The sequence below is a fragment of the Tauraco erythrolophus genome, chromosome 21, assembly GCF_009769465.1.
Source record: "Tauraco erythrolophus isolate bTauEry1 chromosome 21, bTauEry1.pri, whole genome shotgun sequence".
NCBI classification, from domain to species: domain Eukaryota; kingdom Metazoa; phylum Chordata; class Aves; order Musophagiformes; family Musophagidae; genus Tauraco; species Tauraco erythrolophus.
The window spans coordinates 4,762,443-4,786,029 of record NC_141485.1 but is presented as its reverse complement, the minus strand read 5'-3'; the positions used below and the strand labels follow the sequence as shown (position 1 = coordinate 4,786,029).

At 51.2% G+C, this 23,587-nt stretch overlaps 2 protein-coding genes across 8 annotated transcripts in view; one reads left to right on the top strand and one right to left on the bottom strand.

Moving 5' to 3' along the window:
- ABR (ABR activator of RhoGEF and GTPase) overlaps positions 1–6,183 on the top strand; it is a 39,733-nt gene extending 33,550 nt beyond the window's left edge. For all 7 annotated transcript variants that reach the window (XM_086624911.1, XM_086624910.1, XM_086624912.1 and 4 more), the window contains 7 exons: positions 2,308–2,367; positions 2,496–2,605; positions 2,885–3,024; positions 3,532–3,666; positions 3,971–4,076; positions 5,708–5,855; positions 6,031–6,183. In XM_086624911.1, the coding sequence (XP_086481037.1) occupies positions 2,308–2,367; positions 2,496–2,605; positions 2,885–3,024; positions 3,532–3,666; positions 3,971–4,076; positions 5,708–5,855; positions 6,031–6,120 (789 nt within the window). In that variant the 3' untranslated portion in view covers positions 6,121–6,183. The remainder of the gene's footprint in view (positions 1–2,307; positions 2,368–2,495; positions 2,606–2,884; positions 3,025–3,531; positions 3,667–3,970; positions 4,077–5,707; positions 5,856–6,030) is intronic.
- A 2,103-nt stretch (positions 6,184–8,286) lies between these two features.
- On the bottom strand, positions 8,287–13,254 carry TIMM22 (translocase of inner mitochondrial membrane 22). The gene is made up of 4 exons (XM_086624657.1): positions 13,035–13,254; positions 12,368–12,564; positions 11,291–11,363; positions 8,287–10,210 (listed from the first exon to the last, which is right to left on the bottom strand). Exons 1-4 carry the CDS (start codon positions 13,252–13,254, stop codon positions 10,134–10,136), a joined length of 567 nt encoding a protein of 188 aa, XP_086480783.1. The 3' UTR covers positions 8,287–10,133.
- Between the last annotated feature and the right edge of the window lie 10,333 nt (positions 13,255–23,587).

Sequence of the window (23,587 nt, the reverse complement as noted above, 5' to 3'; positions counted from 1 at the left end):
GGAGCTGCTGAAGAGGAGAAGTCTGGGACAGCAGTGCGTCACTTGTGCCATCCTGCACAGTGCTGGCAGGGAGGCTGTTCCCCTGGGCTCCCAGGCCAGCAGTTCCCCACTGGCCTGGGACATGCCCGCATCATGCTGAAGCGAGGCGGCTCCATTTGGTGGAGGAGAAGGAAATGGAGATGGTGTTGGTAGCTGAGATGGGGTGTTTGCCAGCACCGTGTGGGCAGAAGCTGCCTCTGGCACTGTGGGTGGATGCTCCCGTCCATCCTCCCACGCCTGGAGACGAAGCATCAGCCACGGCTTTGCCTGCTGCGGGGAGTGGACAGCGTGGCAATGCAGGGCTGGAGGAGTGCTGGAGCCAGGGCACAGCCCAGTGCCCTGTGGAGCAGGAGAACCTGCTCCAGCTGCAAGGGAGCTCGGGCCGGTGGCACCGGCTGAACTAGGCCAGATCTGGGGGCATGGGCTGCGGGGAGCTGGATGGGGACGTTTCTGCCCGGCTGGGCATAAGCGGCTGTGGGGGTGCGGCGTGCTCGGGGTAAGGTCTGCAGAGCTGGCGGCAGCCAACCTGGCTTTTATTAAAGCTTTTTTCAGAGCCCTGCTAAAGCCCTTCCAGATGTGGGCTGCCAGGGCCATCGGAGCTGGGGGGACATGGGGGACGGTGATGGGGAAGATGTACGTGGTGGTTGCAGTTAAACTCGTGTGGTGGAGCGGGGAGGCCCGCAGCTCCCGACGCGGCCGGGGGGCGAAGGGCTTTGCCTCCACTGCGTCGGGCTCGCAGGGTTGGATGCTGCCATGAGCAGGACTGGACTGTGTGGGAACAAGGAGTGACAGCCCCTGGGACAGGCGGCGTTGGGCTGACGTTGGCCATGGTGGGTGCGTGGCAGTGCTGCCCGTGTCCGGCCTTGGGTGCCATGGGGTGATCCGGCACTGGGGGTGAGGAACACAGGGGCTTGGAGCAGCAGGGCTGGGGTTGGCGTTGGTTTGGCTGCAGCCTCGTGATCCTGGCGTCCAAACCTGCTGCAGGGCCCCACAGGAGCCCAGGGCAGCTGCAGCCTTCCTCCTCCTCCTCCTGCTCCCCCCGCTGCCGTTCCCAGCAGCCGCAGGGCTGGCGGGGAGGAGGCAGCGTGGCGCTTGCTGGGCTCTCCGTGCGCTGAGGCTGGGGCACCGGGGAGGGCTCCACGTCGGGAGCCATTCCCGGGCTGCGCTGGAGACTGCAGCATTTCCCGTGGCACTGCGGTCACCAAGGAGCTGCTCGGGCTCACCGTGGCATGGGGCTGGGCGTGGGGCCATGCCATGGTGCTGGGTCTGTCAAGAGCCAGGGCAGCTCCAGCCTGTCCTCGGGAGTGCGGGAAGTCTTGGAGTGCAAGAAGGGATGTGAGAGACCCCAGGGTCCCCCAGTGTGACCTTCAGTGGCCTCATGGGCAGCCAGGACCTGGGGAAGGGGAACGGCAGCTCCGTGGCTGGAGCAGCAGCTCCGGACATCTTTGCGCTTGCCTGGAGCATCTCCTGCGCCAGCAGCTGTAGGAATCTCCTGCGTCCTTGAGGAGTGACCCCGCGCATTTGGCATGAGCCTCGCCTGGCAGCTGCCTGCACGTGGCCCCGGGAGCCCCCGCCAGCCCCTGCATCCCATCCCCTTCCCCCAGGGGACATTAGTGCCGGGCTCTGCCCCGCTGCCCGCCCCGTGCATTACAGGGATCGATGGGGCCGGATCGATACCGCCAGCTGGGCACTGAAAAGCCCCAAAAGGCAACTGCACCCGCCTCTGCCCAGCCCTGGGGCCCGGCACCCACCGCCACGTGTGCCGGGACCTTGGGAATGCCAGCACCTCGCCGTGGCAGCTGGGCGCCGGGGCAGCGTCACCGAGTCCCCCACTAGCCCCAAAGCCAGAAATAGCAGAGCCCGTCATTCCCAGGGGTTATAAATAGCCTTGGCTATGGGGAGATGTTGTGTTTCTGCATGGAAAATGCTGCCCTAGTTCTGTTTCATCAATCTGCCGCCAGAAATAGTTCTGATTTCTTGGAAATTTCTTGCCGCTCGGGTGTGGGTTAAAGCACTGCCTTAGAGGGGCTCAGGGGCAGACTGGGCAGGGAGGCTGAGCCCACCCGGCTTCAGGACACAGCCAGAGGGACCCCAGACCAGACCCCCCTCTCTGTCCTCCTGCTATGGGCAGCACATTGCCAAGGAGGAGTGTGTTCCATGCCCCACGCTGTCAGGGGATTGGGGGCTTCGGGGGCCACCGGGCTGGGGTGGCAGCAGGGCTGGCACAGGGCAGCATCCCTGCAGAGCTCATGCTGTCTCTCCCTGCAGCTGGATCCGCAGGCCGTGCAGACGAAGAACTGGCACATGGACGTGATTGAGATGAACGGGGTAAGCGTGGACCCACAGCCCCTTGCTCTGATGGCAGCCCCTGCCCTGGGGCTGCGTTGTGCCTCCGTGGGACATGGAGGTGACGGGCCAGGGCTGGGTTGCTGGGACTCACCCGCTGTCTCTCGCAGATCAAGGTGGAGTTCTCCATGAAGTTCACAAGCAGAGACATGAGCCTGAAGAGGACCCCGTCCAAAAAGCAGACTGGTGTTTTCGGGGTCAAAATCAGCGTCGTGACAAAGTACGTGTGGGGCTGGGGGTGCTGTTCCACCCTGGTCCCTGGGGGGGGGGGGGTTGGGGGACTCGGGGGACCTGCGCCATCCTGGCACCCTGTCCCCTCCCACCAACACCGGGAGAGCTCGGCTCTTGCTCTTTGCTGGGGACTTGCCCGTTCCTTCGCCAGCCCCATCCCTCCCACCCATCCTGCCCATCCTGCCTCTGGCCCAGGCTTTGCAGGGCTGGGCTGGCTGCGGTGAGGTCCCCTGGGAATCTCTGCTCACGCCTCTGCTTTCTGAGCCAGGCGCGAGCGCTCCAAGGTGCCTTACATCGTGCGCCAGTGCATTGAGGAGGTGGAGAAGAGGGGCATCGAAGAGGTCGGCATCTACAGGATCTCTGGTGTTGCCACTGACATACAGGCATTGAAAGCTGTCTTCGATGCAAGTGAGTGTCCTGGGGGGACAGCTGCCCTTGGTGTCATGTTCCCCTGGGAGGGTTCACAGGCACTGGGACCCCCTGTGGTCCCCTGCCCTGCAAGCTCCTGCCCTGGTTATTGCACTGCACGTCTGCAAAATGTGCCAGTGTGCCCAGGAAGGGGCTGGGGGCAAGGAGGAGGGTGTAGCTGGGAAAGCAAATGCCTAGAGGTCCCAGCCTTGTTTGTGCCTTGGTGTCCCTGGGCTGCCTCGCTCCTGGCTGGCTCCCGGGACACACTGAGTCAGGGCAACGTTGCAAATGGATTTGCAAATTGTTCCACGTCCCGTTTCCTGGCCGGGCGGGAGCTGCTCGGCTCTTCCCAGCCCCAGCCTGGCTAAACGGGGCTGAGGACCCGGTGGTGCTGTCCCTGCTCTCCGGCCAGCAGCCTGCCTGGAGAGCTGGGGGGGCATGGGGGTGGTCGAGACCTGGAGGGGAAGGAGGCACAGGAGGCGTCACATGTGGGTGCTCTCTGGACAGATAACAAGGACATCCTGGTCATGCTGAGTGACATGGACATCAACGCCATCGCCGGCACGCTGAAGCTGTACTTCCGCGAGCTGCCTGAGCCCCTCCTCACTGACAGACTCTACCCCGCCTTCATGGAAGGGATCGGTAAGGGCTCGGCGATGGGGAATGGTTTGGTGCTCAAGCGTGGGCTCTCTTTGGCATTGCCTGCTCTGGGATAGGAGACTCCCGAGGGTCCTTCCCAGCTCGGCCCACTGGGTCCCAGCTATCCTTGCTGGCTCCAGGCCAGCTCGGGGCTCGTGGTGCTGCTTCCCAGGGTGCAGGCAGAGCCCGGCAGGTTGGGGCCGGCTGCTCGTGCACGGGCTGCAGGGAGATCCAGCCACGGTGGGTCCTGCTGCTGCACGAGAAGTCATCAGCCCCTGTCCTGAGCTCTCTCCCTCCTTGTCTCCAGCCCTCTCGGATCCTGCTGCCAAGGAGAACTGCATGATGCACCTTCTCCGCTCGCTGCCTGACCCCAACCTCATCACCTTCCTCTTCCTGCTGGAGCACTTGAAAAGGTGACAGCTCGGTGTGCGGCTCCCGGGGGGCTGCCTGGCCCAGGCGGGAGGTGCAGGATGGGTCTGTCTTGCTGCTTTGCCGTGGGAATGGGACATGAGCAGAGTCAGAGCTGCTGTCTGATTCCTGTGGTCCCTGCGTGTGGCTGTGGGCTGATCCTGAACTGGAGGCAGATGGTGCTGTGCTGGTGCAGAACTGGGCTGCAGCTGAGTGGCCCTTTCCTCTCCCAGCCCCTCCAAGAGAGTGCAGCCCCACGTGTGTCCCACCTGCCCCATCTCCCTGGGCTCCGGCACTTTCACCAGGGTCCTGGCCACGCTGCAGCCTGTTCAGACTGGGACCTGGCATGCCATGAGTCCCTGTGGTTGATGTCGGTGTTGGCTTCCCATGGCTCCTCTCTGTGGACCCCATAGGATCCTGGAGCTGTTCTGCCCCATAGAGCAGCCCCCAGCATCCCAGGGCCACCAGCCACGGTGCCAGGAGGGACTGGGTGGCATGTGGCTGTTGATGTGGGTCAGCTCTGCAAGGGAGCACACATCCCCTCTTGGCTTTTGGCTGCCGCAGCCGGTGTACAGCTCGTTGGACAAGCTCTCTGCAGGGAGCAGCTGGCCTCGGTGCAGGATGGGGAATCCACTGGGAGCTGTGTCCCCCTTAGTGGGAAAACCGAGTGCTGGGTCCCTTCCCACCAGTCTGGCAGTAGCCCCTGCAAAACAAGGTGCAATAATCCCTGTAACTTGTCTGCAGCGGGTGGCCGAGACGCAGAGACAGTCAGCTGCAGGTGATGCCCCGTGTCGCTTGTCCTGGCGTGAGTGTAGCAATGCGTGGTTTGCCAGGCTTTATCCTGGTGCAGCTGAAGCCCATCCGAACCTGGGGACGGGCAGTTGTGGGGCTCGCTGGGGCCCTGAAACCCATGGAGGGCATGGGGTTGTGGGCAGGGCAGGGCAGTGGTGCGGCATGCAGAACCTGGCCAGAGCTGGCCACGAGTTTGGGACCAGGGCTCCCGGCTCATGTTACTTGCATCACAAAGTGGGTTTTTTTGACTCTGGTTTGGCTAAAACCAAACAGAAAAAGTGATTGATGCTGGGGGTTGGGGAAGGAAAAATCCATTTCCATCCTGAGAACCGGGCACAGCCAGTTCCCACATCTGCTCCCCTGGCCGAGGCTCAACCGTGCAGCCTGTGCCGGGGAGCACAGCTGCCTCCTAACATGGCAATGTTGTGGCCCCTGTTCCCTTGGCGTGGGCTGGATGGGGTGCTGTGGGGTCGGTGGGGTAGGGAGCCATGGGGGGAGTTGGGTGCGGGGCTGGTACGGAGCTCCCCATATCCTGCCAGGGCTCGGAGTGGGTGGAGGCTGCGCAGCACATAAGCAAAGGCTTGGTTGCTGCCACATCACACCCGGGGCTCCCGGCCAGACCCGGCAGCTCCAGCGGAGGCCGGGAAGGGGGCAGAGCTCCCTGCCCTGCACCTGGGTTTGCTGGGGGATGTGAAGGGCAATGGCGAGCCCGAGGTGTCCCGTTGGGGCTGGGAGCTGCGAGAAGGGAGATGAGCACTCGACCTCCGGCATCGCCCCGTGGCTGCCCCGCTTCGGGAGAACAGCATTAGGGGCTCACGCTCCCTCTCCCTCCTGTACCCCACAGGGTAGCTGAAAAGGAGCCCATCAACAAAATGTCTCTCCACAACCTGGCCACGGTCTTCGGGCCAACACTGCTGAGACCCTCAGAGGGGGAGAGCAAGGGGCACCTCACCCTGGCCTCTGACATCTGGTCCCATGATGTGATGGCCCAGGTAAGAGCTGAGCTGGTAGCATGGGGCCGCAGCCGCTGGGGCAGGGAACGGAGGGGTTTACCTGCCTGTCTGGGTAGTTTTGTCACTCTTTGCTGGATGTGGCTGCACAGGGACAAACTGGGACGTGACATCTCTGCCCCTTTCTGGCCTAACGCCCCCCATTTACCTGCTACAGGTCCAAGTCCTTCTCTACTACCTGCAGCATCCTCCCATCTCCTTCACGGAGCTGAAACGCAACACACTTTATTTCTCCACGGACGTGTAGCCCGCAGGGAGAAGGCACCAGCTGCAAACACTCCCAGGTCCCCGCTGGGGGACACGGACTGGATCGCAGCCCCCCAGGGAGACCGGCCCCGACCCAGGACGGTGCCGCCTGCAGCTCCTGTACAATCGCGAACCAGTGGCCCGGTCCCACCCCAGGCACCGTGCCTCTCTGTAAAGTAGTTGTGTCTTATGTCCCTTCTTGTGTTCAAGAATTGTTTTTATGTATATTTGTTCAACGGAAGAGGTAGTGACTGACAAGGGCTGTGGACACAGGCTTCTCCCTTGGCTAGTTTCCTCCTGGACTCCTTTCTGCCCGCTCACTCCTACCAGGTGCCCCTTGTCTCGCTCAGCTCGAAGCCTGCAGCATCCCACGAGTGCCTGTTTCGCTGCCCAGCTCCCCTGCCCCATGCCTGCATGTGCAGCACCGGCTCGCTTCAGAGGCTGGGAGCTCATGGGCTTCCCTCCCCAGTGACGGCGACGACCAGCTCTGCTTTGGCATGCTGCCTGCGCAACCATTGGACCCTGTGCCTGGATCCTGCTCTGGCCCGAGCAAACCTGCGACCACGAGAGCCAAGGAAGCGGGGTGCTGCTTCCTCCTCGCCACGTCTCTTCGGGGTGCTGTCAGGCCAGTCCCCTCTACAGCCCTAATCCTGTGCTTTGCCTCTGTGCATGTAGCGTGGCGGTTACTTCCCTCGCTGTATCTCACCTCCGAGTAGCGTTTTGGGATAACCCATCACACAAGGCTGGAGCGAGAGGTGCTGCGCTGGTCTCTATCCACGGCAGGTTTGAGGGATGGCCAGCCGGGCAGGTCTGCTTCCTCCGCACAGGCTGACCCCAGGTCTGCATGCTGGCACTGATGGGTTCCCATGAGGGCACATGGATCCCAAAGTTTCCCCAACAAGCCCTGGTGGGATGGGGAAGAGGGTCCCTGCCATTTCTGTACACCTCATATCTCTGCCATAGCCCCCGCCAGCCCAGTGCTGCTGCAAGGGTTGCTGACGCTGGCTGCGCCCTGTGGCAGAGCCTGCTGGGGCATCAGCGTTCCTGCCACGGCCACGAGAATGAAGTGGTTTTTGTTTTCCTCCTTGGCCTTCCCCACTGCCCCAGGCAAATGGCAGCACATGGCCCTGCCTTGGTGCCAGCCGGGCTGCTGGAGGTGTTCTGTGGCAGCTGGCCGGTCACCCAGCCTGGAAAACAGTGCAGAGGGATGGGAGGAGGCAAGCCCTTGTGGCCCTCACTACCAAAGGCAGAAATGCTGAGTTTTCTCTTTCTCACAAAGCAGTTGTTGCTGGGTTAGCCATGCCCGGCCAGTTCAGGTCTGTTTGAGTAAGTGGCTCCAGTTCTGGACCGCCAGGCTGGTGGCCGGAGTTGTCACGCCGTTTCCCGAGGCAGGACAGCCGCGTGCCTGCGCTCGCTGCCAGGCTGCGCTCCAGCCACCCGAGTGCCTGGCTCCTGGTATGTCCCATACCCTCCTCCCATGCTCACAGGTAGGTGCTGGTACCTGTTGAGACACAAAACCTTTCGCTCTGTGAGCCGAGTCCGTGTTCTTGTGGGAAAAGCCTCCCCTCCCCGATTGCGTTGGCCCTGTGCTCTCCTGTGCCAAATGGAGATGGATGAGAAGTGACCAAGCGTATCCCCGCTAACAGCAGCATTGCCTTTACCCTCCCAACTAACAGACTGTTCCCGGTAGAGCCCGGCCGCCTGCCACGGATGCACCAGGTATGTCCTAAGGCCACCTCCCCAAGGAAGGCAGCATCTGCCGGCCCCGCACCAGCAAAGCAACTAAAGGAGGGGAGGTCTTCCAGTCCCCCTCCAAAGGGCTCACACTTCAGACCCTGCTCCTCTTGACAACCAGCTAAACAGAAGGGAAACAGCACTGCAGAAAATAACCAGGCGTCTGTCTTGGCCCTGGACAGTAAGGAGGCCGAGTTTTAGATCTGACTGCACAACAGATCCGTGTGTGTCTGATTTGTTACATGTGTCCAAGTCTCTGTCCATGATACTGTCATTCCAGATGGAGACTCTGTACAGCCAAATCCCCCCTGTGCGACAGTGGCTGGAGGCCCGGTCCACACAGCCCTGGCACAACAGGCTGGGGCTGTCCCCGTGACTGGCTTTTGCTTGTCCCTACAGGAAGGAAAAGAGGGGGGTGGACTCTTGCAGCTACAGGTAGAATAGAACTGTTAATTAATATTTGACTTTCAAAAGTTGTTAAGGATATATTTTTGTTTGTGTTCTGTTTAAATTTCTGTAGATTATAAACTTTAAATGGCTGTAAACCATGTGAGGAGAAAAAAAATGTTAATAAAAATGCAAAGCTCCAACATTTGCACAAAAGGAGCCCTGTGGTGTTGCTGTTTGCACTAACTGATCACCTTGGCATCACAGCTTCTTCTGTTTCTGTCGTGGAAATCCTGCTAGTTGCACTTCAAGCCAGTGGTATAAGCACCGGCATTGTGCCAGGCAGTCTTTTAAGAAACATCTTATGGTTTGGGCTACATCCTTGCATTTCAGTACATTCTGGAGGGAAAAACCTGGACTGTCTGGAGCCAGCCTGTTTAATCAGCCCAGAATTACTCAAGCTTAAAATTCAGCTGACTTGCACAGCTTCTGGCCTGGGGATACTGAACAAGCACAGCAAGGGACATCAGGCAATCTGGAAACCTCATCTGATAGATCACATGGTGCTGCCTCCCCACTTCCTTCCATGTGGGAATGGGAGACAACATGCCCCCAAACTGACCACCAGATCAGCCAAACCACCCTGCTAGTATTGCTCTTTCAGGTGAGCAAGTGCTGTCACTGTTCAGGGATATCAAACCATGGATGCAAAGGAAGGGAAGTGGGTGGGAGAACCCCCATTAGGTGTGTGCACTGAATCTGAAATCCTGCTGCCTCAAAAATATGAAGTTGGGTGTTCGTCCTTGCAGAGTGGCTCAATGAAGGTTAAAAATCAGTCTAAACTATTCTGAGTATAAAAATTACCCCCGCTCCTTGAGCTAATGAACAGATGTTTTGACTTCAGTACCACTGTTCTGCAGAAACAACACTTTGCTTCCCTCAGTGTAACACTGGGGCTCTCAGAGGTGGTACAGGAATGTGATGGGAAACAGAATGTGTGCTAAGTGAATGCCCAGTTATCTGTCTAACAATGGTTTATTCTCACAACTCTGCTTTCTAGTCTCACTATCAAACTGCTGGAACTAATGGGGTGAGCCTGTGGCAGTTAAAGCAGTAACAAGATTATTTGTAGTCCCACAGCGAGGTTAAATCAGGCTAACCAAGTGGCTACAGAGAATTATACTTCTGCAACAACCTCTCTTTTTTTTTTTTTTTTTTCCCCCTTAAACTGTTTTGTTCATCTGCCAGTAACCATGCGGTTCTAAGGCTAAGGATTCCTTTTTGCCTTTCCCTTTAAGACATGGTAAAGAAATCTGGCTCTCATCTCTGTACTTCAAATAAGACAAGTTGTACAGATGGTGGTTTGCCTTCAGCTGGTATTTTAAGAAAAGCCTGGAACAAACTTATTTCTCCACAGGATCTTACCTCTCCCCAACAGAGTAGCAAGCTGCAAACTGGTAACTGTTAAACACTTGCAGCATGTTCAAATACACGGTAACCTAAATCACTGCGTTTCTTTTTGAAGATTGTCCTCCTGCCTCACTTGATGCTAACAACAGACTTAATCAAAATCAGACCCAAAGGATTGAAAAAGCTCAGAGTCCAGGCTTGTTTCCTGGAAACTGACAGTCAGCTGATCCATCCTGGAGATACTGCTCACTGTGCCTGGCTCCATCCTCACATACTCCCGCAAGCCTGCCCGACGCAGCATGCCAGGGCCCTGAGCCAGATTATTGTTAGTCATTCAGGAAAAGCAGCCAACACCATCCAGCTTGCACTGATCGGGACTCCAAAGGCAGTGGAAAGGTAAGCCTGATGTTTTTTCTGCCGTGATGCAGGCTCTTAGCAGCAGCACTGGAACAAAGGGAAACTTGCTCCCAAGGGATCCCACTGTTACCGTAGATAGTAATCAATTGCGGCGGAGAAAGCGGCAAATCCACCGCAGCCGATAACCCCTGCCTTCAAACCAGCTGCAATGCAAGAAGAGTGGGAAAGAATGAGTCAAAATAGGAAAGATTTTTCTTCCCAGTAACTAGCTTATGCTGTGCTGGCTTGAAGAGCTTACACCTGCAGGAACCTGGCAGTCTGCTACCAGGGAACACTGGCACTACCGCTGCCTAAGGAGAGGGTGGGAACCTGGCACACATAGGACTTAAAGCGACCACGGCTGGACTAGCACGGCACACGGGCTGGGTGCTGTGTTGCTATGTCTCCCCCCAAGGGCTGGAAGAGAAAACGCCAGTGGCCATTGCTGATTTCAGTGCGCTCTGATCTGAGCACTGCAAGTGGCGTTGCTGTTGGACTAGGAAGAGGAGCTGCAGCTTTGAAAGCTCTAAGAGGATTAGGTCCAGTAGAGACACAACTTAACAAGCTCAATTAGAAGCACTTTCAAGAGCACTTTATTTCTTTTATGCTCTGTGGAGAGTTTTTTTTTCTTAAGGAGAAGTGAGCGAAGTTCGGTATTTCTGATGAGCAAAGCAGCTCTCTTCCTACTTGGGGCTTTTCTTCAGATGTTGTTAGCACTCAGGGCTTCCCAAAGTCCCCACTAGTGTCTGCTGGACTCAAATCCCAGTCAGTGTTCCTGCACTTTTAGAGCTAAAGAGATTTGTCTGTTTGATTTGATAAAGGAGAAAGGAGGGAAGCATTTTACACACTGTGCAAATTGTTACTGCCAGTGAGATAGTATATTTAAGTAGAGCTCTGTTAACACAAGAGCTGTACCTTCAGAGGGTGGCTTGGTATGTATTTTTGGCTCCCTCCCCACGACACCACAGAAGAGTGTGGATAGCTAACACCTTTTCTTGATTTTTCTTTCAAGCCAATTCTGTTGATTTTCCTCTAATCTCACTGTCCTGTAAGACCAAGTCTTCCCTATACACACACATCTTGCACACTGACAGGAAAGTGACAGAGAGAGCAATTCTGCCAGTCTGGAGTACACTCTCGTGTTGACATCATTATGGAAAGAGATTAATAGAAAAAAACACCACATGCTACCTAACCAAATTAGAGCCTTATCACAGAAGTAGTTTGCAGCAGGTACTACCCACCTCTGAAGCCGATTGCTCCTCCTGTGATGCAGCCGCTAATAACGCTATTCTTCCAGTCTGACTTTCCACGATACTGTGGAATTAAAAATCAGAGTCAACAAGTAAATATGGAATAGATTCTCACTAGCTGTACTAATACCAGGAGAGAGTAAATGACCTTCCAGCCCCTTCTCAGCTGAGGATGTTTTTCCCCTCTATTCTCAGCAGATGGCCCCCTGCACTTTCAAACATCAGCCGTGCAGGGCCAGGAGAAGAGGAAGGGACGGGTCACCAGGAGAGTTAAGACAAATCCATATGGTGCAATGCAGTGCTATGGCAAAGATTCTCAGGTGAGCTGATACAGCCCCCAGAAAGCAGCACTGTGCACTGGCGCCACGTGAGTGCAACACGGAGCCTGCCTGGTCTCAGCACAGGTGAGAGCCACAGCACCCTGCTGGCACAGATGTACTGTTTCCATAACCAGAGCATGCTAGTTTTTCACTAGTGCAGAGATCTCTTTCTTCGGCTCCACTGTGCAAGCAGATATGCTTTTCTAGATGAGTTAAGAAATAATTGTGTCTTTCAATTAAAAGGCAGTACCGAAATTCGTAACAGGCTAATTTTCCTGTTTCAGAAAATGGATGATAGATTTACCACTGAGCTGCACAGGGTCATTTCTTGCTGTAGGGGCAAGAAGAAAATAGGCCTGTTACTTAAGAATTTTCATCAAAGGATCTGTTTCTCCATATGGAATTTTTAGAGGCTCAAATTACCATGTTGCAAATCGCAGTTTGATGTTTTAAAGTAACAACAAGTAATTGTAGCTAGGGTTTCAAAAAGTAGTGCCTGTACTTGCCAATGCATTCAGGACTTGAACTGAAAAGGACTTTGCTATTGCATGCTCTCCTGCTTGTTCAGAACAGCAGTTCTGAAGACAGGTCTCAAAACTGGAAAGCTTTGATGGCCAAAAACCAGAACAAACTAGCCTACACCCTCGCCCCGTCACAAAGGGAATATACAAACTTATTTGGATCTAGTAAAAGAGATTATTAAGCGTACAAGAAAACATTTCATAATGCTTAAAAAGTTATTACTCACAGATTCCACCACGCATTCGGTGCAGGAGAACATGGCGCCCACAATGGCGAAGTTCTTTGCGTAGGATATGCCTCGCTGCCCCATGTCTTTGAGGACCTCTTTTGCGGTTGGCGTGCGATAGGGATCCTTGGGATCAAACCCAACGTTGGTGTCGATGCCGGCTGTGAAGACACCAAACGCACCTCCCAGAACAAATCCTGTAAAAGACAAAAAAAAAGTAAAGCAAAACTTTGTATTCGAGTAGCACATTCCCTACAGGCACCAGAGCACCTCCGCTCCCGGTATCTGTCAGTGCTGCAGCGCGGAGGGGGCAGTGCAAGAGCACAAATGGCGAGTCTCTTCGTGCTACAGACACTGCTGCTGACACCCTCCCTGCTGACAGCCCGTGCTGTGCTGGGGAAGGCTGTGAGCACCTCGTCCTTCGCAAGGAGGGCACAGAGACAGAGATCCCTCCCTGGGACCTGTGACAGGTACTCGAGGAGGCTCAGAGGGAGGGAAAATTAAAAACGGGGGTCCCTGTGCTGCAGCCTCTTCTCCATCCCTCCCTTTCGGACGCACGGAGACCGCCCCCCCCACTGCCCCCACAGCCGGCTGCCCTGACCGCCGCTCCCCCTCAACGCCACGTCCCTCCCGCCTCCCCCAGCCCCCTCAGCCGCCCCCGCCGCACCTCCCACGCAGGCCAGCGCCGCCTTGAAGGCGCAGCTCTCCATGGCCCGCTCCACCATCTTCTGCTCCTCGCTCTTGGGCGGGCTGGGGATGCCGCCGAGGGCGGCGGGGTCCCAGGCGCGGGGCCGCCGCTGCTCGCCCACCAGGTGCTGCAGCAGCAGGCTGTACTGCAGCGGCGGCTCCGGGCCGCCCGCAGCGGAGGGCGGCGGCGCTGCCGCCATGACCGGCCTCAGACACCCGCCGCCGGCCCGGCACCCCGTCCCGGCCCGCTCGTGGCGCCGGGAACGCAGCTCCCGGCAGCCGCGGCGGCGCGCGGGGGCTCACGGGTGTTGTAGTTCCGCTGAGAGGAGGCGCCGGCTGCGCCCAGGCAGAAAACTACAACTCCCGGCAGGCTCCGCGGCGCGGCGCGGGTGGGCGGGTTGCGCGGCGTCCCACGGGATTGGCGGTTTCTGGGGACAGACGGGGACTACATTACCTGGCGTGCTGCGCGCCAGCCCCCTGGCGGCCGGCAGGGCCGCTGCAGGTGAGGCGAAGGCTCCGGCTGCCGGAGCATCCTTGAGAGCGGGAGCGGCGGCAGCAGCAGGTGAGCGCGGCTCGGGCTCCGGCTCCGGTTCCGGTTCTGGCTGGGGCAGGCCGGCAGCCTCGCCCGGGGAAGCCCCGGACTGGGGGAGGGCTGAGGTGCCGCAGTGCGGGACCGAGTCCCTCTGCCCGGGCTGAGGTGCGGGGAGGGGGCGGGAAGCGCTGAGGTGAGGCGGTGTCGGCGCCGTCCCCCCGCCGTTCGCCCCGGACTGACTCCTGGCTGCGCTGGTGTCTGGGGGCAACAGGTCCCGCACCCGCCGTTGTAGCCTCTCCCCGCGGCACCCTTCGAGCGGCCGGGACGAGCCCGGAGCGTGCTCCGCTGAGGGCAGCGGATCCTGGCGGTGAGCGGGCTGCGAGCCGAGCCCGGCTGCCGGTGCGGAGACCAACTCCTGCCGAAGCCCTCGGCCCCGCGGAGGGGCGGCTCGGCCCCGCTGCTGCTGTACGTGCCGGGCGGCCGGAGCGCGGCCAGCTGCGGTTTGCCCCGACAGCGTTCCGGCGCCGCCTGAGGTGGGAGCTGCAGAGCCCCATGGCACCTCAGGCGTGAGCTCAGCGCAGGTATCTCCGCTCTTCCCTGTTTTCCACACGCTCGGGGAAAACGCTGGAGCATCAGGCCATCTCCTTCAGCCCTTCTGAGGAAACCCTGCCTGGTTCCGGCGTAAAAGGGGCAATTTTACTTCAGGGTGTGTGTATCTCAGAAGTGCTTGGAGAATAACCGGAGTCTGTCCTTCCAAACTTAGCTCGTGTCAGATCACATGAAACCGGGTGTGCTTGTGTTGCTCGGTAATGAGGTGAGGAATGTTGCTTTTTACCCTGGCAAAACAAGGTGCTGTGAACACTAAAAATCTTCTACGTGCTTTGCTTGTGATGCATTTTGCTTAGCCTGCTTTACTTTCTTGTTCTTGTGCACTGGAACCAGTTTTCTGTTCCCCTCGGCACAAGTGAAGATGGGTATGCAGTAAAAAATAGCTTTCTTGACTTCTTTTTTTGATGTTTTTCTATTTTAATTTTAAAAGTTACCTGTAGATTTTTAAACCCCTGAGAAATAACTGTGATGGTTTCAAGAGAAGGCTTCAAAGTAGTGTATTTCAATAATTGAAAAATATTTAAAAGGTTTAATAATTATTTTTCAACAATGAATTAAGTATGAAATCTTTTTGATCTGTAACACCCTGAAATGCAACTCTTTAGAGACCTTGAAGTAATCAATTTTCTTTCTTTTTTCTTTTATCCTTTGCACTTTGCCTTGCTTGTGTCTTCGTTTCGGGCTGGATAGGTAGGTTCAAATAATATAAGCGTCAAGTATTTCATTGTAAAAGTTCGTTTTAAACAACTTTCCTTTTAAATCCCACTGCCCTCTACTGGCGGGACCAGTAGAGTCCACCTGCCCAGTGCTCTTCGCTCTTCTACTCTTTTTTTTTTATTTTTGTTATTTTGTTGGTTTTCTTTGTTTTTTAAGGTCAGAAACCATCGAAAAGCATACTGTGAAAATCCACTAACACAGTGTCTTTACAAGGCAGAGAAGGTTGCTGGCAGGATGATCTCCCTAAGGAGTTCTAAACTTTAGATTTCAATCTTCTCCTTGATCCAGAATAACCTAGTTGGGCTGATCTTGAAGTCACACTGCAAAGCCTATTTTCCAGAGGCATAAAGGGAAAAAAAGATACCTTGGTTTTGGAATCTGAGCACTGAGAGTTTACATGTATAGCTAGAATGTTGTTTTTGCTTTCTTTTCTTTGTTCCTGGGTTTTGGAGAAAAGGCAGGGTTACTATTTGTTTGCAAATACAATATTTTTACAGAGGAATATTTTGTGAATATAATTATATAAACCACTTATGTTTATTTATAAATACTAGTATATAAAATATATTTGTTATATTCCCCCCTTTAGGTGTTTAATTGATTTTCTTCTTTTCCCATTCATGCTGTTCTGTGTTCTACATAGGAACAAATACATGTGCTTGAGTATTTGAATAATCTCAGCTGCCTGAACAGACTTTTCCTGTGAGTGAAATCAGCTGGAGGATTAAGGCTTGGAGTGAGAATCTGAGAGTTCAACACATCTTTGATAAATAAGTTATTCAAATGAAACTTTCAGCTGTTCCTCTTTTGTAAACCTGGGAGCTTTCACTATTTTAGGCATGTGTGGCCAATGCATTTGATCCTCTTCCTTCACCAGGCTCTTATCTGAATGCTGTCCCTGAAATCATGCTTTCATCTCGGAGCTGTAAAGTCCAGTGTCAGAGCTTAGGTTATTTTTAACCTTGCCTAGTCCTAGATGAAACATTTTCGTTTTGTGTGAGTGTGCCTCTTCCCTGTATGATGACAGCATTAGGTGCAGATGATGAGGAGTTTTTCTAAAGCCTGCAACAGACCTAGTGCTCCAATGTGCTCAGTGGCTGTTTCAGCAGAGGGCAGCACATGGAGATATTAAATAATTGCGTTTCACTTGACCTTTACAGTGACTCAGTCTTTCTCCCACACTTCAGTATTCTCCAGACAGCATAAACCTTGGAAATAATGGGGATTTTTGTCTGAAAATCTGTTTTTGCATATGTCTCTTAGTTATAGAGCGCTCAGGTTTTGAATAGTTTTCGACTGTCATTTTTAGCATTGCTATTAAAAAAACCCCTAATTTTCATGGCGCTCAACTTTATTTTGTAAAACTGCCAGTTCCAGAGTCTTTCCTGAAGTTAATCTAACTGGGCAGGTTGTGGCTGAAGGTGGAAGTCAATACTAATTAGCTTAAATTCATTCTTTTTCCCTCATACCTACCTGTCTGCACCTTTTTTCTTTACCAGGACTGTGATGATCTAGGGGAATGAGAGGAAGAAGGGATAAATTAATGGATGTTTTCATGAAAAAAGGGAAAGCTGTCAGTCACACCTGCTTTGCAGTTGGTCACACTGCCAACTTTGCCTCTCATGTAGCAAAGAGGTTTCCAGTGGCTACAAAAGGAAGTGTGCAGGGGCGTGCTGGGCCCCGATTCTAGCAGCACCACATAATGCTTCCATTCTGTAGTCTTGTCATCTATATAGGAAAGCTGATGCTTTCATCCTTCTCATACAGGTTGTGAATGTAGTAGGGTTTTTTTTTTGTTTAAAAGATTGTTGTGTTTGAAAGGGCACTGGAGAAGTTAAGTACTTTGTGAAATACACCTAAATTCAGTGAAAGAAAGTGGCTTTAACCTCTGTACTTCACTTGGCGTGTATGAGTTTGGCCAATTTATTTGTTTGAAGATGCAGTTATTTTTTCCTTCTGAGGTAGCAAGGCTTTCTGTGTTGGAGAATACTGTCACTACCATGGCAAACAGCTGAAGTACTGAAAAAAGGCTAGGCTGTACCTGGATGGCAGGTATATGGGAGTTAAAACTGAAAAGGCAGCCTGACTCACTGATATTTTTTTTTCTTTAGGTCAGTCAGTATAAGATAGATTGCACAGAGAAAGAGGAGAGATATTTCGATAAAATCTGTTAGGATCAGCAGACTTGTTCCTTGTGACTCTTCACTCAGAGAGAAGGAGCAGGATGTGGGTTTTCAAGACGGTTGTTTGATCTTGTCTTCTCTCTTTAACATTTTATATCTCAAAGCGCACGTTGTTTTTGAAAATAAGGTGGTTGGTTTATGCTTGTCCCACTTTAGCAAGTTACTCCTTCCTCTCTTCATAATTTCCCTAATATTACACATAGTTTTCACCTATGAAATTCGAAATGCACTTGTGTTGTAACGCATGGTCTAAAAAAGGATCTGTACAAAGTTTCAGACATCATCATCTCCCAGGGATTTTAGCTGTTGCTATAGAAGCCTGAACTCTCTTTGAGAGACCTTTCCAATATAAAGAAGTTGATACTGGGGGAAAGTTGTCATGGAAATATGCAGCAAAAGGAGAAAGGAAATCTCAGTTTGATGACTGTTACATAGGCTTAGCCAACTTGGTGGAGTGGCTTCACACCGAAGAGATCTGATTCTGCAGATTCTCTTTGTTACATTCCAGTGGACTGGAACAGTACAGACTAGAACGGAAATCACCAAAGATACCTCCTCAACTCAGTGAGCTTCACGTTTGTCCAGATTCAAGTTTCCTCACTGCATAATAAGACGTAAGAAGCAGCATGACACTATTCTGTAGGCTGCCCAGCCCTCCAGGCGGGGAGGTGAGGTCTCTTTGGAGCCAGGTTTGCAGCTGCGTTGCAGGAGTGGGGCTCGTCGGTTCCGTGGTGTCAGGCCACTCGAGTGGGTGCAGAGAGCAACATTACCTACAGCTGCCACTGACGTTTCTCTGTCGGAAGGAACCTCTTCCCTTCCAGGCAATGCTGGTAGGCTGGGGAATTTCCAGCAGCCCAATTCTAGTGTGGGATGAGCTTTAGCACAGCTTTTTATTATACTTCTGGTAAGGACTCCTCTGAACGGATTTATAGAGCTACCACCATTGAAATGAGGCTTTCAGAACCAATTTTGAAGTGACTAACTAAAAATAGCTTATTCTGCAAGCTTCAGTGCCATTTCAGATGTGAACAGAAGGAGTCCTTTGTGTCCAGCTAATTGGTGGTATAAACAGATCTTTCAATAAATTTCTTGTCCACTTACACCATCACTAAGCCTGGCTGGTTCCCTGGTTTCAAGCTTTTTGTGTCTTTCTTACTAAAGCCTTCTGATATCTCATAGATGTGATTATGAGTGAGCTGCCTTTAAATATCCATTACCAGTGTCACCATGGTAACTGCTAAGAGTTTCTTGCTGGTAGAAGGTTTTCAGCTCCCTGAGATACAGCAGGGCAAAATGCTAAGGCTGTTGTTTTCACGGTTTGAAGGAGATCACACGCAATACCAAAGAGGAAAAAATAACATATTTCTTATTTTTAATAACAGTTAACGTCAGTGGTACTGAAAGGCGTAAAATTGATTCTGGAGTCTGTCCTCGGATCAGGGAATAGAGGACAGTTTTATGGGCAGGGACAGACCGAGCTTTCCCTGGAGACCATGTCTTCACCAGCAAGCTCCTGCAGGAACAGAAAATGTTGCTGCTCTCGACTGGGTCAACACTTGGCCTCTCTTGATGCTGTCAACATGTGAACTAATTAATCCTAATGAAGGCTGCAAAATCGTGATATTCCACTCGCCATAGGAGCAGGCTGAGTGATTCAGTCTGGAGGAGAAAAAATTGAGCTGGCTTATGTGTTTGCTCCTCATTTCTCTGTATTCCCAAAGCGCTACTTTTTTTTTTGCTCTAGGCCTTCAGCTGCTGTGGACCCGGCTAGCATTTAGTTGGGTGACACCTGGAGTGACTTTCCTGCTGTCCTGGATTTCCTAATCTTCTCCCTTCCTTCTCTAACATCTGCCTTCTTTCCCAAGTTCCTGTTGCTCAGCCAAGCGATGCTCTTTTGCTCTGTAATGACAGTTGTTTCTATAGGCTTTTCCAGGTGACACGTTCACTCCACCACTTCAGGGGGGTCGTTTTGCTTTTATTTATTTATGGTGAACAGGTCACAAACTCCATAGGATAATTCTTCATTTTCATGCCATCTGTTCTCTTGTTTCATTACTCACCTATTTTAGTATCTGCTGGAGACTTTAAATTATCACTTGCTTTTATAGAATCTTTGAAAGCTGAGCACCTATTTCTGCTGCTCTCCACTGCATCAGCTGTGCCTGCTGGTTTTGGCACTCAGACCTTTTCTCTTTCAGTACAGAGGCTTTCTGGTGGTAACGGGCTGTTCAGTGTAGCTGTTCTGTACAAGAAAATGGGAGGCAGAGCTTATGGACCTTGAGGAGAGGTACAATTTACGTTCACTTTCTGTGTTTGTGTGTGAGGACAACTGACAGGACAGAGCCAGAGCAAGTGGTGCTGTGCACCTCTCTGATGGAGAGTTCTGCCTGTCTGGAGGAGGAGCTCATGCTGATGAAGCACTGATATTTGTCCTCCTAGGCAACATGATCCACATACTAAGATCTTTTGCTGACCTTAAAAATGCTCATAATTGATTTTAGTTATGTTTATTGTGTGCCAAATTTGGACTGAGGGTTGAAAATCAGAAGTAATTATGATTACTAACCAAGAAATCCAAGGCAATAATTTTCATAAGAAATCTTGAAAGCAGCACCTGGGTATCAGAACGGAATTTTCTTGCATTGTGCCACTGCATGTTTCTTAATCGTTATTCTGTAACACTGTGGTTAATACTGGGAGGATCTCAGTGTTTGGGTACTTCAAGTTTCAGCTGCGTTGTTAAATTCCTCAAGTGTGCTAAGTTGATTTAAAAGTTTAAGGAGCAGCAAACGTTCATTCATACAAGCTGTCTTGAAGGGATTGCTGAACTTTAGATTCTCTCTCTTTATGGATTTGATTAGGTCACCAAAGACAAATTTTTATGCTCTGATTCTGGGTGCCACGTATAACAATATGCATGTCTCTTGCAAAACTGATGACTTGCTATATGGGAGCTAAAATCAATGGGCACTGTAGGTCCTTACTAGCTTGTGATATTTTGTCAGTAATTTCGGTGCCTTTGTTTCCCTGCCTGTAAAACAGATGAGTTAATCTACTGCAGTGATTACCTGATTCTGTTTAAGTAATCTGTAAAAGATGCAGAGAGCAAGAACGACAGCAACTCTAAGACATTGCTATATGGGGAATCAGCCTTACCAATAGTTTTCTAAAATCGTGATCTACATTAGAGGGCTTGTTCATCTCCTGGGACTTGAACTCCTTGTGCTTCATCAGTTTTCTCTGTTAATTTGTCCTAGTTCTTGTTGCTGCTGGGCTCCCCGTGATGCACTCTGTGCATCTAGGCATACCCTGCAGGTCTGCTCCATTCAGGGGCTGTCAGCAGTTCCAGTGCAAGTCCCTCTGAAACAAAGCTGACATCTCAGGTCTTTTATTTGCATCAGCCTGAAATGCACCTAGAAGTTCAAAGCAGTAGGACGTTCCTACACCATCCCGTCGGGGATTTTTAATTCTAAGGCAGCCTCCAGCACACATCTCCTCCAGTCCTTAATTTTCCTGCACAGCTTTCCATTGTCAGTGATCAGCAAAAATTTAATTAAATGGTTTTCTGTTCAAGGCTCCTTAGTGTTTCTGATGGATACCTGTTGTAATTCCTTTCCCGTTAAGTGATAAAATGTGAGCTTTTCCAGCATGAGATCCCACTCGGACAATAAGCAAAGGGAGCAAGTAGGGTTGTGCAGTATTTTGCCTGGGTAGGTAGTAAGAACTTGCTGTGCTACTTGAATATGGTAATTCTTTATGAATTGTTAGTGAATGCCACATTATTAGCTATATATCAGAAAATTAGCACTGAGGAATAATAAAGCATGGAGTTATTCCCTTTCTCTTAAGTCCTTCATTTAGTCATCGAAATACAAAAATTCAGTTAAGTAAAAAAGAACACTGAAAGTCTTATGTTCCTCCTTCAGGGAAGAGCACTGAGTATTGCCTTTTTCACATATTCAGATTTATCTGCATTTGAACAGGAGGGTGACTGCAGGGAAGCTATCCCTGGTTTGCTGCTGTGATGCCTGAGAAAGTGCAGACGTTTAAAAATTGTAAAGAAAAATAAACTTTAGATAACCGTGTGTGAAAGTGAATAGAGTTATTTATTTTCAATATATGAAATATATTTAACATTCCTTTACCACATAGATTTCCTTCCTCCTTTTGCCTTTTTCTGTTGGTTGGCTTTTTTTGGTAGATAGATATCTGTTAACTCTTCAGCGTTCCACTCGGAAATGACAGAAATGCTGAAAAATGCTGGCGCCTCTTCCAGACTCTTACTTTTGAAACAGGCAGTTTCCTAATTCTATTTTTGACTGGCTTAGTGGCTGTTCCCTTGGAAATTTTAAAGTTGTTGTCTGGTCTTCTGAAATTTTGGCAATAGGCATCAGAGGAAGCTGTTTTTCTTGTCTCCTGTAGCACTCCATGTTCTGTAAAACATATCTGCTTTTTTTCCAAATTTAATTATTCTAATCTCTTCCAGCAACAAATATTTTCTTTAGTCGCAGGTCAAAGCTGGTAGCTATGCCACAGGCTGAGCTCCTCAGGTACATGAGTGGGAACTGCATAATAGTCTAAGAACAAGGGGAACAACAACAAGAAAAAATCATCTGAGTTCTCCAAGTCAGCGCACACAGCTTTCTTGCCCTGGCAGAGCCTTTTTGGCAACAGTTGCAGGAGTTCACTCTTTATATCCACCCATTTGATCAGCATCATCTTGTTAACTGAACAGCAGTTGTTTTTGTCAAAATGGAAAATGGTGTCCCATGATTCATCCTCCAAATGTCCACTAGCTGCTGGAACTTCCTGACATCTGTAGTGGAGCTGAGAAAATAAAGAAGTTTGTATCAGCTGTGTACAAAAAGGAAGAAAGCGGAGTAAATGCTGTCCCAGAGCCATGGCCTGACTCCACTAATACCCACTGTCTGATGCATCAGACTTTCCTTTGTAATTACTTTTGGTTTTATAACGCCAGGCAGTAACGTTCCAAGACCTGTAACTGAATTAGAGACTTGCTTTAAAAAGACATTGTTATTGACATAATAGCCTTGTTTATGGAATGTCTCTCCTTTGTAATTAAGATTGTTGCATGCACAAAAGCAGTTAAATATAGCGTAAATATCTGTAAACGCAAAGATACTTTAAATATTGCTCCTTGTGTGAGCCTTTTTTTTCCTCCATGCTCTCTTTCTGTGCATTTGCTTCTCAAATGAGCTGTACCACTAGAAATTCTGCCCTTTGCCCATTCCATTAGGTTGTCTCATCTGTATTTGTTCTTGTAAAATTGCACAGGCAATGCAGATTGCAACCTAAAGCATGTGAATTCCTCAAATGCAGTATTTTAAAGGTGCATGGATTAGTGGGGTTTGATCTTGTTCTCCTACCTCGTTGCAGAGTCATGGGAGCTAGTGGATTGAGCAGCACGCAAGCAATATGCTCGCTGTTGTTTTGTCTGTCAACCAAATTCACCAGCTGGGTGAGAACCTGGCAGATTCTTTTAAAAAGTTTATGTCACTACTTGAAATTGTTTTTTCATCCTGGCTGTGTGAAAGTAATTATGGTTAAGGCCCTGAACAGGCCACAGGCTTTCTTTGAGCACAGCCAGCTTGTTTTAGCTGGCTGTTTCTGGGCACTTTGTTCATTAAACAGAAAAGCAATTTTTCAATTCAGAAGGTTTTGTGCTGATTAATTCGTTGGTCTAAGTAAAGAGATCAGATAATTATAGCAAGAAGTGCTACCAGAAAACCTCTAAATAAACAAATTTACTGTCTGGTCTTGTTGTGTTTGGGAAAATTGTATGCCACTATTCCAGCCTGTCTACCAAAGCTGAAGCATGTAAGTGCTGTGACTGTCTCCTCATGTCCGAGAATTTTCATTTTTAGTCTTGCTCAAGTTATATTTATCAAAGCTAAAAACATCTTTGTGGGTTATTTCGAAATATAGTAGCTCATCTCCTCTCCCCAGTCCCCTCATTTCAGTTCTTTATTTCTCTTGGCTGAAGGACAGGAAAACCTATTGAGCTGACAATGCTGCTGGGCCCGGACGAACTCACCAGCAACGGCAAAAAGATGGTGCGCTGCAGTCCAAAAAGTTTGGTTTGTTTTCTTCAGACAAAGAAGCTTCTCAGCACGGTGTATGCAACTGATGTCCCTCCCATTTATGAGTTCAGGGTCCAGGACCTGCAGTCATTTGCTTCCGAGTCAGTATTTTCCAGCTGCATCTGTTCAGTTTTGAAGGTGGTCCGTAACCAAAGCAGAGGGAGTGACTTGCAGTTCCTCCACTGGGTACCTAAGTGACCTCATTGTCTATGCATGCATCACTGAATGTCGTGTCACTTCCTTGAGGAGGGGAGAGGTGGTGCATGTAGATCACAATATCTACAAGAATTTTGTAAATATGGATGACAAAGTACTGCCTTCTTAGCTGAGCTGTGAAGAATCTCAAAACCTCTAAATATTAGATGTACAAAAATACAGAACGGACAAGTTC